The sequence below is a fragment of the Kogia breviceps genome, chromosome 11 (assembly GCF_026419965.1).
Source record: "Kogia breviceps isolate mKogBre1 chromosome 11, mKogBre1 haplotype 1, whole genome shotgun sequence".
In the NCBI taxonomy this organism is placed as follows: Eukaryota; Metazoa; Chordata; class Mammalia; order Artiodactyla; family Physeteridae; genus Kogia; species Kogia breviceps.
Window position 1 is genome coordinate 65,555,949 of NC_081320.1, and position 18,583 is coordinate 65,574,531.

Consider the following 18,583-nt stretch of genomic DNA (forward strand, 5'->3'; position numbering starts at 1 on the left):
CTCTGCATTTTGCTAGAAATTGCTAGAAGGTGGTAAGAGGACAGTAAGGGTTTACACTGGGTTTTCATTTACATCATTTTTTCCAGAAGACTACACTTATTATAAATCAATTTGTTTGTTCATAGTAAGTTTTATCTCTTAAGCTATAACTTACTGAGAGCCCATATGTGGCGGGCAAGAGGAAAAGGGCTTTCATATCCAATGTCCACGGTAAGTACTGGTATCCTCTTTGTGCAGATGAGAAAGTAAAGCTCAAAGGTAGTCAAGAGGTTTTCACAAGGCTGCAGAGAAGGAAGGCAGCCCGACTGAGGTTCCAGGGCAGGTCCAACTGTCCACAAATCCTGTACTCCTTTTCGCTGCATTGCATGTTTTGAAGAAGCAAAATGTGATTTAAAAAGAACAAGATCCTGTCTCGCGTACAATTCCTAAAAACGATAACAACAATTGGTCTAAAGAATGTGTGGCAGCAGCCTGGAAGAGAAGGTACAGAAAGCCATCCATCTCCTCCTCCCCCAGGTGATGCATGTTTCATGAGAACTGCTCCTTCAAGGACGCCCGGACCAGCTGGCCAAATGTGGACACTTTTTATCCTTTTCTGTCATTTCTTTCCTCGGGACTGAGAGGACCAGAGCTGACACGCTGAGGGCTCTGGTCAGTCCAGGGCCAAGCCCAGCCGGAGCACAGTCACTTTGCTTCCACACTTGCAACTGCCCTGGGAGGGGATGTGTTGATGTCTCGCTGTGACCACTCTGGTCCTATCTCCCTGGGTATATCTGGCACACAGGGGGTTCACGCCAGCACACATGCAGGCAGATGTGCTCAGAGCCTCCAATATGTGTCCTGAACCACTGAGGGGTACGGTTATGCATGGGAGAGCTCGGAAACCAAGGCCGTGCACCAAGAGCAAGGGTAGAAACAGTCACTGAGTGTGTGAGGACCTCCTGCAGACCCCAATGCTCAGGGCTAGGCCCTGGTGCCTCTGTTTAACTTTGGTTCCTCCTCCAAGGGAGAACCCTCCCCTTCCCCCAGTCCTCAGCCCTCATTGACATCTTTGCCCGACCAGGTTTACAGAATGCTCCTGCCCTCCATGTCTGTCCGTCTTCCCATGGATTCAAAAGGACTTGAACTCCAGGTGTTAAATGTGTGACTTGGAGCAACCTTAACTTTGCTGTGCCTCGCTTCTCATCATCTGTGAAATGAGGAGAAACATCCTACAAGTCCAAATTCAATCAGAGAGATGTCCCAGGATTAACATATTACTCCTTTCGGGGCTCCCTGCTGGTGGAGGAACAGGGGTTGGCGGAGGTGGAAGGAAGCAGCGACAAACCCAGAGAAATCGGTGTCTAAGAGGAGAATCCCAAGTATTGTAACAGGGAAGCTGAGATGCTTCTGGGTGTGGGGAAGGGGTCTCCGTTTAGTCATTAAGTCCTCCACTCCCTACTCTGTGCAGATATAAAGATGATTCTAACACTACCGGACACTGCCTTCTCCTGTCCTGGAGGACAAGCTCCTTTAAAGGAAAAAAGTACACACGTGTCCTGCGATGGCATCTCCAAGCCTTTCTTATACTTCAGCCCATAGTTCCCTCTTCCTGCAGCGTCTAGGATGACAAGTCTGCCATTGCCTTGCACCGTTTCTTTCCAAGTATTTATAGAGCAAGTCTTCGCCCTGGGTTCTCTCCCTCCTGTCTGCTCTTTCTTGAGACTCTTTAGATTTGCAGTCCAGGGTTAGCCCTCCAACCCTTGGACCCACTAAGCGGTCATCCTACTTTCTGAAAGTCTTCCCCCCATATCCTTCCTGTGCTCCAGGGCCCAGAATAGCACATGCCGGTCTGGCCTCCCCGCCTCACACTCGATGCCCTCTGCTCTGGGTTTCTTTCCCAGAATAGCCACTTCATAACAGGATGGCAGAGTCCACCCCACTCCAAGGCACATGGCTCACTCAGGAACACTGAAAAGCCAGCACAAGAGAACCTTTCCTTGCCCTCCTTCCTCTGCTCACCACCTTGGATGCTCCCACCTGCCGTGCCACCGCCAGGTGGGGTGCGGAGGGGCACTGCCCGCTGCCCGGTTTTGTTAAGAAACTGGCAGGCTAGAGGGGACTGTCGCATCAGACCTGACACTGGTAGAATCCCCAGGCCACCTCCTTCTGGTCAGGACTAACAGGAAATGGTATTTTGAAGAAGGTGAGCTCTGAGGGGAAAAAAAAAAAAAAAAAAAAAAAAGTTTTGTGAACTTGAGACTTGCAGAGATTTTCAGGGGAGGTGAGAATTAGTTGGTTCTGAGGGGAGACTGTTACCTGTCAGGGGCTCCCCGGTGAGTAGTGTGGCTGGGTCTGGTGCTTTACGGACGTTCTCTCAGTTAATGCTTAAAGACACCCCATGCAGCAAGTATTTTAACCCCTTTTAACAGATGAGGAAACTAAGAGCAGAGACACTGAATACTTAGCCTGGCATCCTGGCTAGTAAGAGGGAAAGATCCTAAGGGCACGCCTCCGCTTCTGGAGAAAGTGGCCGGCGGATAAGCACTGAGATGCTTCCCAAGGATTCATTCACCCTAGACTGGAGTGTGGGTCTAACAGCCGGAGCACAGGAACTGGGGAGCCGGCAAAAGCTGCTAGCATTCTCGCAGCCCTCTCTGTCCCCTCGGCTTCCAAGCACCCCCTGGTCCTGCCCTTGCTCTTCAGCCCATGGCTGTATTCACTGCAAAGGCCACTGCTGGAAAGATGTTCAACGAAAGAGAACAAAGCGCCAACGATGGCGTTTCTGTGGGTGGAAGGTTTGAAGAGTGGGCATTCTTGGGGAGGAAGACCTTCCCTCTGTTCCAGTGGCCTTCCAACTCTGGCCCGGTGGCGCCTCCTGCGTGCGAGGACACGCGGGGAAGGAGCCCGGGGGCCCGCAGCCTTACCTGAGGACAGGAGCTTGTGTGTTCGCAGGAAGCTGATGGCCAGCCGCATGATAGAGGCCTTGTCCAGGTGGGAGCTCACGCTGTGAGGCAGGGGCAGCTCGTGGGCCAGCTCGTAGAAGACCTCCGTCTCCTTGCTCCGCCGGCACCTGGCAGCATCTCGGGACTTCTCCTTCCTCCTCTCCGAGCTGCTCCTACATCGAGAGGCAGGGGTTAGTCTCTAGCACGTCACTGTCATCCCATCACACCCCTGGTCACGACATCCCCGTGACTCCCCACCCACGGCACGACCAGACCCTCCCGATGAGCTGACGCGGGCTCACGCCAGTCACCTGAGCCGCGGAGAGTCAGCTCTGTACTGTCAGCTCTGCCTTCACGCGTCTCGTGTCTTCTCAGCCGCCTTCCCCTCCTGCGTGCCATGGAGTCCACAACAGGGCTTCACGTGGATGGGGTTTGAGCAAAGCCTTGCCGATTGAATCAATCCACTGGCAATGCCTGGGACCTGGTCCAGGGCTATTTGGGGACTGAGGTGAATGCCCAGGGACCGAGAGGGAAGGGTGAGGAAGCTGTGGCCAGTGGCCCAGATGGCTGTGTCAAAGCCTCTGGAGAACAAGATGAAGATCTGCTTCTGGATAAAATGCTCTTAGAGACAATGAAGCCCAGTACTGGACCTTAGAACCCATTTCGTGTCAGAGAGTGATTTCCACCGTAAAAATCGAACATGCCACTAGAGCCCAAGAATAGTCAGCCAGACACCCGTCAGTCTGATGTCCCGACATGCACACCTGCTGAGGGTTAAAAAGGACTGAGCACAAACCCGATTCCTCTTTAGTCCTGCCAGGATAGGCTACCAGCAGGCCTCATCTTCCTTCTCCTTGCAGGACAGAGGGCCACTCGCCAGCTCTGTACGTTTATATTATTTAACCTGATTAGCCTCCATTTTCTCATCTGTAAAGTGGTAATACGGTACTTGCCCCATAGAGTTAACGTGAGGATTGAACATGATAACTTCTGTAAAATCTTCTTTTTAATATAAATTTATTTATTTTTCATTTATTTATTTTTGGCTGCGTTGGGTCTTCGTTGCTGTTCACGGGCTGTCTCTAGTTGCGGCGAGCGGGGGCTACTCTTCGTTGCGGTGCGCGGGCTTCTCATCGCGGTGGCTTCTCTTGTTGGTGGAGCACGGGCTCTAGGTGCGTGGGCTTCAGTAGTTGTGGCACACAGGCTCAGTAGTTGTGGCTTGCGGGCTCTAGAGCACAGGCTCAGTAGTTGTGGTGCACGGGTTTAGCTGCACCGCGGCATGTGGGATCTTCCCAGACCAGGGCTCCAGGCCGTGCCCCCTGCATTGGCAGGCAGATTCTTAACCATTGTGCCACCAGGGAAGCCCCCAACTTCTGTAAAGTCTTTAGTGCCAGGCCTATCCCAATGGTAAGCAGTCAGTGTTAGCTAATATCAATAACAAATATATTCACGAAAAGATAATCGTGAGAGTAAAAATGTTACAAAAGAGTACAGTATAATCCTATTTTAATGGAAATGTATTATACATAACACTTCTTATATAGCAAAAAGTCTAGAAATATAATAAAATACTAATAACTGTTATTCTTACAGCTATCACGTATATGGTACTTATTATGTTCCAGGGACTGTCTTAAGCACTACTGCACTGGCTTCTTTAATTCTCACAACTACCCTTGGAAGTAGTTGTTATTATTACCCCTAATTTACAGATGAGGAAATGGGTCCATAGAGACTAAGTACAGTGGTCCCCCTTTATCCACGGGGGAGTCATTCCAAGCCTCCCAGTGGATTGCCTGACCCCGTGGATACTACCAAACCCTACCTGTACTGTTTTTTCCTATACTTAATGGGCAGGTAGCGTATACAGCACAAATACGCTGGACAAAGGGATGATTCATGTCCTGAATGGGATGGTGGGACACTTCATCATGTTATTCAGAATGGCATGAGACTTAAAACCTATGAATTGCTTGTTTCTAGAATTTTCCATTTAATATATTCAGACTGGGGTTGACTGTGGGGAACTGAAACCATAGAAAGTGAAACTGTGGATAAGGGGAGACTGCTGTAATTCACCTGCAGCCTCTCCACAGGTAAATGGGGAAGTGGGGCTTTGCACTGGGCAGCTGGGCCCCGGAATCCAGGCTCTTCTCCATCAATGATGTCCTGCCTCCCTAGCCTCAAAAATCTTACAGTGTCAGGTCAGTGAGGTTAGGAGGAATTTTTTTCTTAGTGCTTCTCTGTATTTTCTTATGTTTCTATTTAAAAAAAAACCTATATTGCTTGTTTAATAAACAAGTTTGTCTTTATTTTTTTAAAAAAAGGTGTCCAATGCAGTTCATGGCTCTCAAGGCCTCACCCAACCCACTCCAGCTTGCTCTATCCTCTCTCCTGAGACTTCCAAAACCAGGGGCTGCTTCTCCTTTTGTTTGGCTTTGCAGCCTGTTATCTAGACTGAAAAATTCAGTATTTGGGGATTCCCGGAATGTTGGCACGCTGCCTCTCAAACCGCCAAGATGTGGGGCAGAGGCACGGTTTTGACTTTACCACATGCTTCATTTTAGAAAAACAAAACAACCAGCTCCTTGGATGCATCAAGCATCATAGACTCAGACTGCAGGAGGAAACTCCAACAGCTGTTGATGGTCAGGAAGAGCCTTCAGAAAAATTGTGAAAGGAGTGAAATTGTTTTTCTTGTCCTATCTCCCTTTTCTGTTTCCTTTCCCCAACTCACATTTCCTCCTCTGCCCCTGACTCCCAGCTCTCAGAACTCTCGTCCCTGCACCCCACATGCCTTCAGAACCTGCCCTTAGGATCATTCTGCTCTTGCTCCAGCCTGTAGGGGCAGTTTGTCTACTAGTCCCTCTCATTTGCATTTTAATCCTGACCTCTGATTGTGGAGCAAAAGGAGTTGTTCGAGGTTTGCACGCATCCTGGCCCAGGAAGGGAGGGTGGGAAGGGGACAGGATGCTACAACTGTACCCATCACACCTGCATGTCATGAGGGCCAGAGTCTTTAGGACACTGGATTCCACTCTCCAGCACAACCATCGTGCTCCCCAACAGAAGCATCATCAATGCATGACCAGCCAGTAGGGGCCTCTAGAGAAGGCCTCCTGGGTGAAAGAGATACCAGCACATTTACATCGATGTGACATTTACATCAATGTCTCCATGCACAGCGCTTCCCTTTGCCATTGCCCCTTCTTTGAAGGGGAAGAGCAGACAGAGAGGAAGAGCCAGGGAAGGAAAAGCCCGTCTGGAGTCGGTGCTCTGTCTGCCAATGGCCTTTGAGATTTGGCTCCTACTACGCTCCCTTGGCCACACAAACGTTTATTGACACCCACTTTTGTGTCAGGTGCTGCACCGAGAACCTTACATATATTACCTCATTATACTCCTCTTAACCACACAATTATGGTAGGTATTGTGAGCATATTTACACACGTGGGAACTGAGGCTCAGACGTCATCCGTAACTTCTCAAGGTCACAAAGCAAGTGCTTACATAAGCTCTTGGAGGGTGTACAGTCAGTGAGCAGACACTTAGAAGTCCTGAGACACGTGGATGCTCCCTGTCTAATTCCATCCTCACCCCCTGCATATCAGATGGGCAAGGCAGGCACTACTGTTGTCCTCATTTCACAGATCTGGAAACTGAGGCCCGACCAGGTTAAGTTACTTACTTAGGGCAGTTCTGCTAATTAGTGGCAGAGCTAGGGCTAGAACCCATCTCTTCTGAGGCCAATACATACTCTTCCTACTGCTTAACAGTAGGAGATAGTGGCTTTAGCAAGAAATAAAGAAACAGCAACATCTTAAGGTTTAGAAAAAGGTAGGTTGAGAATCTCATGCAGTCTCTTGGTTTAAAAGTCTGAGCTCCACTTTAGCTACCTTGTTTTTGCAGTTGTGCTCTGGGACCAGCATGACTTTAATTGGATTATCTAGTTAACCTTGACACAGCCCAGAGATATCTGTCTAACGTTGACTCTGGGAAGAACAGACAAACATGTGTAATGCTGCCATATTGAATTAGCAACACGGAAGAACAAGAATAATTAATGCTAAGTGTAAAGGTGAGACCTGCCTTGGCCTAACTGATGCACCCAGTTGACCTCCTCACCCCATCTACCACAGGTTGGGCCTCTCGAGCCAACGGATCAGGGGATGGGAAGTTAGGGGGACTGGTGTTTTAACATGCTGGCCACACACTATCTAGCTATCTGATGTTGAACAAGAAAATGCATTCTCGGTGCCCTGATTGCCTCATCTCTGAAATGGGAGCCATCTCGTGTCTTCTTTGTCAGGATCAAATGAGATGAGGGTAGAAGGGCTGGAAGTACTAGAAAGCTCTCCACCAATGAAACCCTCAAGACAGATAGTAATGATCCCACTGCCAGGCTAATCTGAGCATTAGTCACGGTCAGACTTTGGCCCTGCTCATTGCCAAGTCAATGCTGTCTCAGGGCTGCAGGTGTATTTGTTGGTCAGGTTGATTTTGATCAGTTTGTTGGGTTATGCAGCTGACCCTTCTTAGGTCAACGAGGCTTCATTTCCTAAAGTACTTGTGCCTTATTTTCTCTCCCTAGGTGGGTGTTAGAATTCACTGCAATAGACCAGAATTTTTTTTAATGATAATTCTAGACACGGCATATTAGAATTCTCTGGTTTTTTGTAAAAAGATATTTTATCTAAGTTTTCCGGATCATCAGAAAAGACTCAGAAATGTACTTCTTATTCCAATTGCTCTTTCTACAAAGTCCCTGGCTCCTGTCTTTTTTGGTGGTCCTCCTGAGACCACAGGGGGTTCCTGCACAATACGTGGTATACGGAACACACCACATGAACGTGGCCCTGGTTGACTGTGTCTCGGGTGGACCCAGAAGTGTTTACTGAGCTCCGTTCTGGACCTTGTGGAGGAGGTGCACGTTCCTTGTTCTCGAGGAGTACACAGTCTGTTTGGGGAGCCAACAACTTGAAACATGCCCGTGAACCAGAGAAATAAACACAGGCAATAAGCACGATAGGTGGTTAAGATAAGAAACAAGCTGATGTCAGCAAACAAGGTCAGGGCAGGCTACCCAGTGAGGCAGGAGTCCAGCTGATCCTAGAAGGACAAGTGGCAATAGCTTATAGTGTTTGAGGGGTGCAGAAAGCACATTTTTTTACACTTTATCTCATGTGAGTCTCACAAAACCCCTGAGAGATAGAAACTCCTATCCCCATTGAATAGATGAAGAAGTGGAGATTGAGAGAGGTAGAGTGACCTGCTAAAAGACAGTGTCTCAAACCTAGTTCTTCTGGGTCCAAGATCAAAGGTTTTCCCCCGGCAGCAAGGAAATTGCTATTTATTGTCTACCTTCAACATGGACCAGGCTGTGTTAGATACCTTCCCACCAACTGGATGTCCATGTACACTATAGGAAGAAGAGAAGGGTGGCGATTTGGAAAAGATACAGTGACGTACTCCATGGTGGGGTGGGGTGGGGTGGGGGGATGCTGCCCTTAGGTGAGCACCCACTCACCTCGGAAAAAGACCTGGAACCTTAGGTGGAGGATTAAGAACCAATACCCAAGCTTAAATGGAGTGTGAGTAGGAAGAAGGGGAATCAGTGCAGGATGCAGCCTGCATCACGCAAGGCTGGGCGTGTGGTGCAGTGCCATCCAAAGCGACTCTACAGTGCTCCATAAAAGCTGCAGGTCCAGCCTGCATGAATGTCTCTCTCCAAGCTACAGGTGGAGAACAAGCAGTTTCTCTCATTTTGGGGGGGACATTTCTTATACACAAATTTATACGTATTCTCCCCAAGTTAAAAACTCGAATTCTGAAACACTTGATCCCAACTAAGGGGAAAAAAAACCACTTAGGGACCAGGCAGCCAATCAACAGCTAAGACAAAACTGACGGTCCTAAAGCTTCAGCATGCACATGCTATAACTCAACCAGGGAAAAACCGCTTTGCCCAGACCTTCATTATCTTAAAAATTTCTCCTTAACTTTGGGGTTATTGCTCTAAGCCTGGCTTAGAGATCCGTACTTAAGTCAGTAATGGAACCATTATCAGCTCTTGGTCAGCCTGGCTCGCGGCCCCCAAGACGTCACCCACTGCACCAATGGGGTTGCTCGCTTAATTAGCCAGTCTCCTGATCTTTAGCGTGATTAGGGCTCCCATGCCTAATGCCTGTGGGCCATCAGGGTATCAAAACAATACACCTGTTCCCTATAAGGTTCGAAGGCTTAGAAGCAGAATGGATTTCAGCAGGTTAAGGAGAAAGACTGAAGCTAATTAAGCCAGCTTGGATCAGTCTATTGGCTGGTGGTGAAATCCTAAGCTGGTGCCGATTCGCAGAAGGCCGTAAATGGATGAAATGAAGGTCAAATGCAATGGGAAGGGGGCTTTTGTGACCCTTCACTGAGGCTGTGCCACTGCGGCAAGAGGGCTGCCTGAAGGAAGGAACGTTCCAGCTTCAGGTCCCAGAGATCAGGACGAGTAGCTGCCCTACACCTAGAGGTTGATTGCTTCATGGATTAAATTAGAGAAGAACAGGACTTCCCTGGTGGCGCAGTGGTTAAGAATCCACCTGCCAATGCAGGGGACGCAGGTTCGAGCCCTGGTCTGGGAAGATCCCACATGCCGCGGAGCAACTAAACCCGTGCGCCACAACTACTGAGCCTGCGCTCTAGAGCCCGCAAGCCACAACTACTGAAGCCTGCGTGCCTAGAGCCCATGCTCCGCAACGAGAGAAGCCACCGCAATGAGAAGCCCACGCACCGCAAGGAGGAGTAGCTCCCGCTCACCGCAACTAGAGAAAGCCCGCGCGAAGCAACGAAGACCCAACACAGTCAAAAATAAATAAATAAACTAAATAAATTTAAATAAATTAGAGCAGAACCAAAGCTGGTGCTTCTCAACCTTGGCTGCTCACAGCAATCATCAGAGAAGCCTCAAAAAACTGATGCCTGGGTTCTACACCTACCCCCAGAGAGTCCTATTTAATAGGCCTGCGGTGCAGCCTATTAAGGGGTTTTGAAGCTTCCCGTGTGATTCTCCTGTGCAGCCAGGGCTGGGAACCACGGTCGCAAAGCAGTCAGCTTTAAAACAAAAAGGCTGTTTTTTGTGTGTGTTGTTTTGTTTTGTTTTGTTTCTTTGGTGGAAGGAAAAGGAAACTGATATTTACTGAGCACTGGGGCTAGGTGCATTTCATAAACATTCTCATCTGATCCTTATTTAAATTATGCAGTGGTATTGGTCCCAATTTTGCAGAGCAATGGGTCTCAACTTTAGCCTGCAGAAGAATCACCTGGAGGGCTTAGTAAAAGGTTTCTGAGCCTGTGATCACCTGTCTTTGGAGGACTGAAACCCAGATCTACTTCTTAAACCTAACCACATCTCTCCCCCTACCATGCAGTGTCCACACTCAGGCTAATTTGGAGTCACCATCATAAACCAAACAGTTCTTTATCTAGGAGCTTATGTGGCCATCACTGTCCCCGAGGCTATGACTGACAGAAAGAGGGAGGTGAAAATAAGGAGACAGACTTGAATCGAGGCCACATAAAAGGCAACAACCCCTCAAAATAGCCACCTCGGGAGAAGGTACAAACTTTATTCTGGTGAAATGGCCACTGCTGTAAGTATTTAGAAAGAACCTCAGAGTCACACAAGAAAATCAATCTTAATACTTCATAAAACATACATCATTTTAAACCCCAAATGACATTATCCTGTGTAGCCACCCCCTTTAGTCACCCGACTTGGCTGTGGATGGGTCTCAGTTGTTTGGAAGAATAAAATAGGCCCTCAAAGATAAGGCCTTGCCACAATTGAAGGTAGTGGAAAGAATGGTCTTTGGCTCTGAAGGCAATTCCAAAGGAGTGGCAAAATATTTTAAAAGAGGGTGGCGTTGGCCAACCTTCTGGGATATTCTGATGTTTGCCGAAGACAGTAGTGATGCGTAGGGGAATCTATTAGATAGATTATTTATTACATAGGAGAGGAAAGGGCATCCAAGTTAGACAGTCAAAATGGAAGAAATTACATTAGCAAATTCAGGAGAAACTGGGCAGATCAGACAGAACTCCACAAGGGGGAAAGGCATCAATACACTTCAATATGCATACCTCTGTGAGAGGTCTGGTCTCTACCCTGAAAGAGAGCACAGCCCAACTGAGAGATAAGACTAATACTCCAGACTAGTGTATCAAAAGCCCTAAAAGAAGGGATACAAAGAAGAGGTCAGGGCTGGAGTGGCTAAAACAAGAACAGATATTTTCACTCAGCCCTGCCCTGAAGGAGGAATCCTGGGAAGTGTCTCATTTCTCAACCTCCCCACCTCCCCTCCCCTGGGGCCAAGCCCCCAGCTCCCTGACCCACTCTGGTGGTCTGTGTCCCTGAGGACAGGGCCTGGACTGCATTCAGAGCTGACAGTAATATCTAGGGCCCACCCAACATGGCCCTCTAATGGTCAGATCTGCTCGGGGCCCACTGGAGATGCTTATCTGGTGGCCTTCTAGGCCCCAGGCAGCCTTGGGGAAGAGAGCAGCAGACCCAATTACCAAGCAGCCCCATAGGTATAGCCCATCTGGGGCTCCAGATAACCCAGCTCCTTACGTCATCTGAGGACATGTGCAGTCTCCAGCCCAGCTGGGAAAAGCGTGCACAGGAGTGACAGTGACGATCTGTGTCTATGCTGAGCTTCACCAAGCCCAAACCTTAGCGGGGTTCTCTATTCAACATATTAGTGAGTAACACGGCCTTACATCTGTATCACTCATTACACCTTATAAAGCACTTTATATGTTAATCTGTAAATCTCGCCCAGTAGGATACAAAGAGCAGGTACCATTATTCCCATTTTAGAGATGAGGAAAATTGAGGCTCAGAAAGGTAATGGGAACGTGTGGAGCTGGAACCAAACCCCTGAGCTCTGACTTTTTCAAGGACACATGAACAGAGAGCCCATCGCCAAGCAGCACTAGATGTGTCACACAATTGGAAATAGACCCTCATTATGCATTAGCATCTCATAACCTAGTTTAAGATATCACCTTTTAAAAAGGCTTTGGTGGAATAAGGGTAATGCATATTTAGTGCAGGCAATTTTGAAAATACAGAAAGGTATAAAGAAAAAAACCGAGCTCTCACCAGATTTATGCTTGTTACTTAACATTTCATCACATTTTAGACGACTCTTTAGAAATATTCCTAACAGCCAGCAATATCATATTGTATGGGTGGATCACAATGCGCTTGACAGATGTTCAGAAATGGTTTCTAATTTCCAGCTGTTATAAATAACACTATGATAACTACCTTTGTATCAGGTGTTGCTTTTTAATTTATTTTTATAACACAAGATGACACATATCCAGCTTGCTGCCAGCTCCCCATGGCTTCCTCACCGTGATCGCCTCTGAAAGTTGAGCAGATGAATTTGGTAACAGGGTCTTCAGGATCATGGCCACCATTACTGAATGTGGAGCCCCAGGGGAAGTGCTGCAGAGGGAGATACCCGGGGAAGGAAAGCCGAGTGTGCATACTGTCTCGGCAACTTTCCCTGCCCTCTGACCGGCTCTCTCGGGCTTCCTCCTCCCCTCGTGCAGTGTCCAGGTTAAAACGTCTGAAGAAAGATGACCAACTGTACTGAACCTGGAGAATCCAGTTCTGCGAAGATGGCCACTCTTGTTGGTCAGCAGGACCTCATGCCCCAGTGTAAAAATAAGGTTTTCTTTCCACCTACCCCGATCTCAGCACGTCTAGCGCACTGATAGGGAAGACTCCCCATGAAGAGGGAAGGAAAGTGCGCGTCCACAAGGAGCATCTGCCTGGCTCCCCACTGTTCTCTCTGGTCTCTGATGCCCGCTACTGCCCGAACCCCTCCGCTGTGCAGACTCCAGCTGAGGAGCTAATTAACCTCAGCAAGCTGAAGGGCTGCTGCTGCTACAGCTAAGAAAAACCACATGCAGTGCTTGCTGTTTGATAAAGAACTCTCATCACACTACCTCTGACTTAATCCTGCAACAGTCTGGGGAGGTAGGAATGTATCATCCCTATTTCACACATGACAAAACAGACTCCAAGGATGTTAGTGACATGCCTGGTGTCACCCAGTGATGGAGTTAGCACTCAAACCTACCATTTGACCCTAAATCCTATACTCTTGATGGCAATCAGGCAACCTTCCCCAAAATGCCCATAAGCAGATCCCTCTCGCAAGTTCAAAAGGTTTAGCTGAGCCGGGTGTATAGGGCATGAAACCCTCTAAGGATACTTAATTTGATGAGCTCTTGGTCTGGGAAGCAGCAGAGGGGACATCCTGGTCACCCTCTTGTCCTAGGTCAGACCCACAATGACAAACCAGGCCCAGCGGGATCATTTGTCTCTGCTTGGAGATGTCTGTCTCACAAAGGAGAAAAGTTCCTACTTTGCTCTCAGCATCTACAGACACCACAGGTTACAGGTTTCACTCTCACTAGACTCTTTTCCTTGGTGCCACTTCCCTGGGCGTGAGGCTGTTTCCCCACACCCAAGCTGGCACCCGATCTGATTTAGGGTTTTCCTTAAGGCTTCTATCTGTCAGCAGCCTAACTTCCTCTGGATCCCACAAGCTTCCAACAGCACAATCTATGGTTTGGCTCAAGCCATTCTGCCTATGCAGCCATCCTGTTCCTACAACACTGCCTTCAGCTAAGAGCACTGACAAAGAAATGGCACAGCAGAAGGATAAAGAAAACAGTGCCCTGCCCCAGATGTAAAATGGGTTTCCCAGCATGAGGCAAGCACTTTCTCTCGAGGGAGTGGGGAGCAGCTTACTGTCCCCTCGGTGGCTGAGACCTAGCGCCTGCTCTTCCCCTCCCCACATCTTTCCTGGAGGACACACTCTTCACCTCTCGACCTAACTGCACTCATCTTCCAGGACCTCCCACCATCCATGTTCTCCAGGAAGGCGTCACCTGTGCTGACCTCGCCACATCCCAGTTCAGAGACTCTGTGCTGCACCATCCGGCCCTGTGTTGTTCTCCACTCACTTCACTTCTGTAGCTTCTGTCCCCCTAACTAGACCACCTATTCTGGAGGGAAAGGACCCCATCATCTGTTCTTCAGGAGTCCTCTAAAGCATAATTAGTACAAAGTGGTACAAATTGGAGACATTAGATAAAAAACCACTTAAATGATTTCTGTTCTGTGAATTCTTCAAAGTCGCTTGCTGTTCTAGATCATTCCTAAAAATCTAGGACTTCCCTCGTGGCTCAGTTGTTAAGAATCCGCCTGCCGATGCAGGGGACACGGGTTCGAGCCCTGGTCTGGGAAGATCCCACGTGCCGCAGAGCAACTAAACCCGTGCGCCACAACTACTGAGCCTGCGCCCCCGTGTGCCACAAGTACTGAAGCCCATGCACCTAGAGCCCGTGCTCCACAACAAGAGAAGCCACTGCAATGAGAAGCCCGAGCACAGCAAAGAAGACCCAATGCAGCCAAAAAATAAATTAATTACAAAAAAAAACAAACAATGGAAGACATAAAAATTCTAATCCAATTCCTAATTAGAATAAACGATTTCCATCTGGGAAGAGCCGTAGTTCAGAGACACTCAAAGATGTGTGTGTGTGTGTGTGTTTCCCCAGCTCTTTGAATCAAAGTCGGGGTCTGAACTAGCGCTGCTGACAGTTGCCAGTGGGGTCACACAGTCTAGAACTTCTCAAACTTGACTCCGCCCACGAATCAGGATCCTGTTACAATGCAGTTTCTGACTCAGTAGGTCTGGGCTGGGGCATAAGGTTCTGCATTTCTGACAACCTCCTAGATGATGCTGATTCTACTGGTCTGTGTCCACAGTTTAAATAGAAAGAGACCCGGGGACACATGAGATCTGGAGACCAAGGATATGAGGGAGATACCAACGTCTGGCCGGGTCAGTGCTACCCGGATGCTGCCCTGGGGCCAGTTCCAGCCCTACTTCCCCCAGCCACTTCCCTGGCCACCTTCACTCCCTTCTCCAAGGCGCTTCCTGCCCAAATTTCTCACTGGCCCTCATTAAAGGGTCTTGCTGGCTTTTCTATGCAAACCTCCTGCTGCTATAACTAGACTGTAAGTACCTTGGTGCCTTGGTGGGGTGGGGCACAGACACGACATCTTCTACTTCTGTGCATCCTTCATGGGACCTTGGACCAGGGCAGACAAACTAAGTAAGTATTTGCTGCTTGACTGTAAGGACAATTCAAGTGCGCCCTTCACTCTCCTCCTTTCCCTCTCAGGCAGGAAAGAAAATGTGATCCCTGGTGCCTTGGCCTCCATCCCCAGCCCTGGAGACATTAGATAAAAACCTTGTTCCTCTCCCGGGAGCTGCAGCTGGGTCAGCTTAGACTGTGTTTCGTTCTCTGCAGCTCCTCTCCCCTGCAGGGAAGAGTTAAAACGCTGGGAAGTCTGCTTCCCACTTGGAAATCTCCATTTCCTCACGCAGCGTGAACAAGAGAACATCTATGGACAGAGGCCGAGTGAGCCAACTGCACAGGGAGTGAACTCACTCTGAATGGGTCTGTTCTAACGCCCGCCAAGTCAAGTCATTAAGATGCCGTCCCTGAGGTGCAGCCCCCAGCGTCACCTCGAGATATAGCCCCTCACATCTTGTCTGCAGAGAGGATGAATGGTGAGCCCCGAGCCTGGTGAGAGCAGGTTCTTTCATGGGCGGGGGTGACCCGCATGGGGGCCGGGGTGCTGCAGAGGAGGCAAAGGAGAAGTCCTCCTGTCTCCCACTCCCCCTGCACACACGGCACGGGACTAAAATTAACCCCCTGCTTTACATCCAGTTGCCCAAACAATTGCTCCTCAAAAGGCAACCAAGGGCTCGGGGCGGGGGGGAGTAATAACATTAGAGAAAATATGTGCAGTGCCAAAAATAATCACTGTGTCATGAGAAAACAGAACTGGGCTGCCTCAGGGGCCAGTGCTGGGTATATTCAGGAAGGAGGGGGCAGAAATTCCCCTGGCAGTGTCGTCAGACCTTCTGGCAGAAAAAAATTTTAAAAGCCCAAAACTGGAATAGACAGTTGTCAGAGAGAACTCTTCTCAAGTACTGAACATGATTTTAAGGGTCGGTTCTCTCTTCCTTATTTTAGACACTTCAATTTCAAAGGAAACAACATTTGTTTAGTCTTTTCATCAGGACTGATGCCTGATCATACGTTAATAGTGAAACACCCCCAGGATCTGCCTTACTAATTCCAATTGGATGCCAGAACTTCTGGTGCCTGGTATTTAAAGTATTTCAAAACAGCAAGAGAAGGGTGGGATCTGAATGGGATCTCTCATGCCTCCCCCCATCCCACAACCCCTTCTAGCCTCCCTGTCTACAGAAATGAAGAAAGCAAGCAAAGGCAAAGGTAAAATGAAAGGAGAGAGAAAGGAACCCAGAGAGGACTCAGAGACCCTTTCTCTCCTTTAGAACCACAATCTTCAGCCCGTTTATATGGTCACATGTCAAGCCTTCGCTTTGTCCCATTTCTGCCCCGTCATACTACGATGTGAAGTGAGATGTTCACACATATTTAAGAAGCTACGCTCCATTTTTCGGTAGAGAAGTCATCAAAAACCATGGGAAATGCCAAAAAGTCTTCCCCATATTACTGTCATGCTCTCAAATGATAATACTGACTGAGCAATCTGGGAAACAGGGTTGTGGCTTTTTTCCCCCCAGCAATAGCCTTTTCTCTCCACTCATTCAACAAATATTTGTGAATCTCTTTTCATGTGCTCGGGCTGTGAGCAATAGAGTGAAAGATGGACGGCCACTCCTGACCTCAGGGAGCTTGCAGAGAAGTGAAGCGTCAAGTGCCAAAGGACTACTGGCCCAGTGGTCAGTGGATGCCACAGCAGTTTGAGCAAAGCAAGTCTGCAAGGCTGGACAACATGCAGGGAAGCCGGCACCGGAGGGGGCGTTCGAAGGAGGAGCAGTTACGAGGGGCATTCACGAGGGCAGGAGGAATGAGAACAAAGACACGGCTGGGGAATGAGCAGGGGTGCCGGTGTTCAGGAGACGGGCTGGAGGGGAAGGTGCAAGAGGGGAAAAGTCAGAGTGGGGATAATGCCTTCGCTCAACCCTCATGGCTGAGTGACCACAAGATGCCAAGCACAGAGAAGGGCTGTCAACAATGAAAGAACTGGGAAATAAAGCTGATGATCAGGTCATCGCCTACCCCACTGACTAGTTAGTGGCTGAGGTACCATGGGGTGGGCAGCGTAGAACCCAGCCTGGATCCCTCTTCTGCTGGCTGTGTTTTTGCCACATGGGACAGCAAATATGAGAACCCCTCTTCCTTGGGAGAAGCGCCAGGGGAAACAAGTCCCTTTGTTAAGAGCTCTAAATATGGCAGCAACCCTTGGGCCACCACAAGCTGGAGCCTCGGCTCAGCCCACAGAGACCTCAGCAAGGCATTCTTGCTGAACAGTAACTCAAACGCTACCCATGGGATGAAAAACAAACTTGACCAAGGGTGCACGCCTCCTCTGGCTCCAGTGGTGTTGCGTTTATTTTCAGACTTTAGCCCCCGTCCTCTAGTTCTTTCCCCTTTGCCCCTCACCTTCTTGACCACTAATCAAGAAGAATACACTTCCAATCAGACCTCAGAGAGAGGAACAGCACACCAGCCCGCCCCCCTTTTCCCCCAAACCGTTTCAGCATGCCATTCCCCTATTTAAAAAAGAGGAGTGGCGCCCTACTGCCCTCACGATGAAGTTCAAGCTCCAGATGCCCCTCAAGGTCTACCAGCCCCGGCTTCGCTTTCCAACCCTAGTTGCCACAAGTCTGCAGCACGCCCCCTGCTCCAGCCAGACTACACTCTGCACCACCACCCGTAACTCAGCTCCCCACCTGCCACCCAGCTATTTTTTTTCCCCCGTCTGAAATGTGATCCTTCCTTTCTGACATTCCAAACCCTATACTTTCAGAACCAACATAGGCCCACCACCATCAGAGGTTTTCCTGATCACAGTACTCAGCCCACGTTGATCTCCCCTCTCACCCCTGCCCCGAACGCCCGGAGAACTGAGCTGTTTCACTTCACCGCAAGGTAGCGTCACCTTAGTGTTCCTCGTCTCAAGGCTCTTCTCTGAGGGCAGAGGCAAAATTTCAAGCTGCTTATGTATGACACAGGCTGGCACTGCATCTTACCCCAACATAACAATTTTGTCTAGCTCTTTCAGACACACACAGCGAGCTGGATGAAGCCTAAACCAGCCGTGATCCCCCAGCAGTGGGATTAGGATTGCAGAGTTATAATGCTTTGCTGCTTTCTGGGTAGAAAGTGGGTTAATAAAGAGGTGTGATGGTGGCTGCATTCATCACTAGGTTACCTAATATCCGATGACTCCTCGCTGCTCCTGGGAAACAGATCCCCATACCCTAAGGATGTTTTCATCCGAAGCTGCTGGCTGTGCCTGCTGTCCACATTGCAGGGGGTGTTCAGTGAGCCAGATGCCAGTCAGCTTTCACTGACACTGGTGAACAAGTGCGGACAGCGGTGGCCCCCTCCTTCCCTACTCCCCCACCCCGTCCCCTCCTCTTCCCTACCCTCCAGATGAGACCAGGGAGGTTTCTGCCTCTGACCCCACCTCCCTGACACAACAGAACAGTCTGTTGCCCAATACCACCCATTGCCCA

The 18,583-nt window shown here is 49.1% G+C and overlaps 1 protein-coding gene across 3 annotated transcripts in view; it reads right to left on the bottom strand.

The window, feature by feature from the left end:
- Positions 1–18,583, bottom strand: part of EPAS1 (endothelial PAS domain protein 1) — an 88,850-nt gene that overhangs the window by 36,824 nt on the left and 33,443 nt on the right. Inside the window, exons 2-3 of one of the 3 annotated variants that reach the window (XM_067007650.1) lie at positions 2,907–3,097; positions 155–356 (exon numbers count right to left, since the gene is read on the bottom strand). Coding sequence is in view for 1 of the 3 variants with exons in the window: in XM_059078351.2 (XP_058934334.1) it covers positions 2,907–3,097 (191 nt within the window). In the remaining 2 variants the exon portion in view is untranslated. Of the gene's footprint in view, positions 1–154; positions 357–2,115; positions 2,188–2,906; positions 3,098–18,583 lie in introns of those variants that run through there. The other 2 variants (XM_067007651.1, XM_059078351.2) reach the window with 2 other exon arrangements.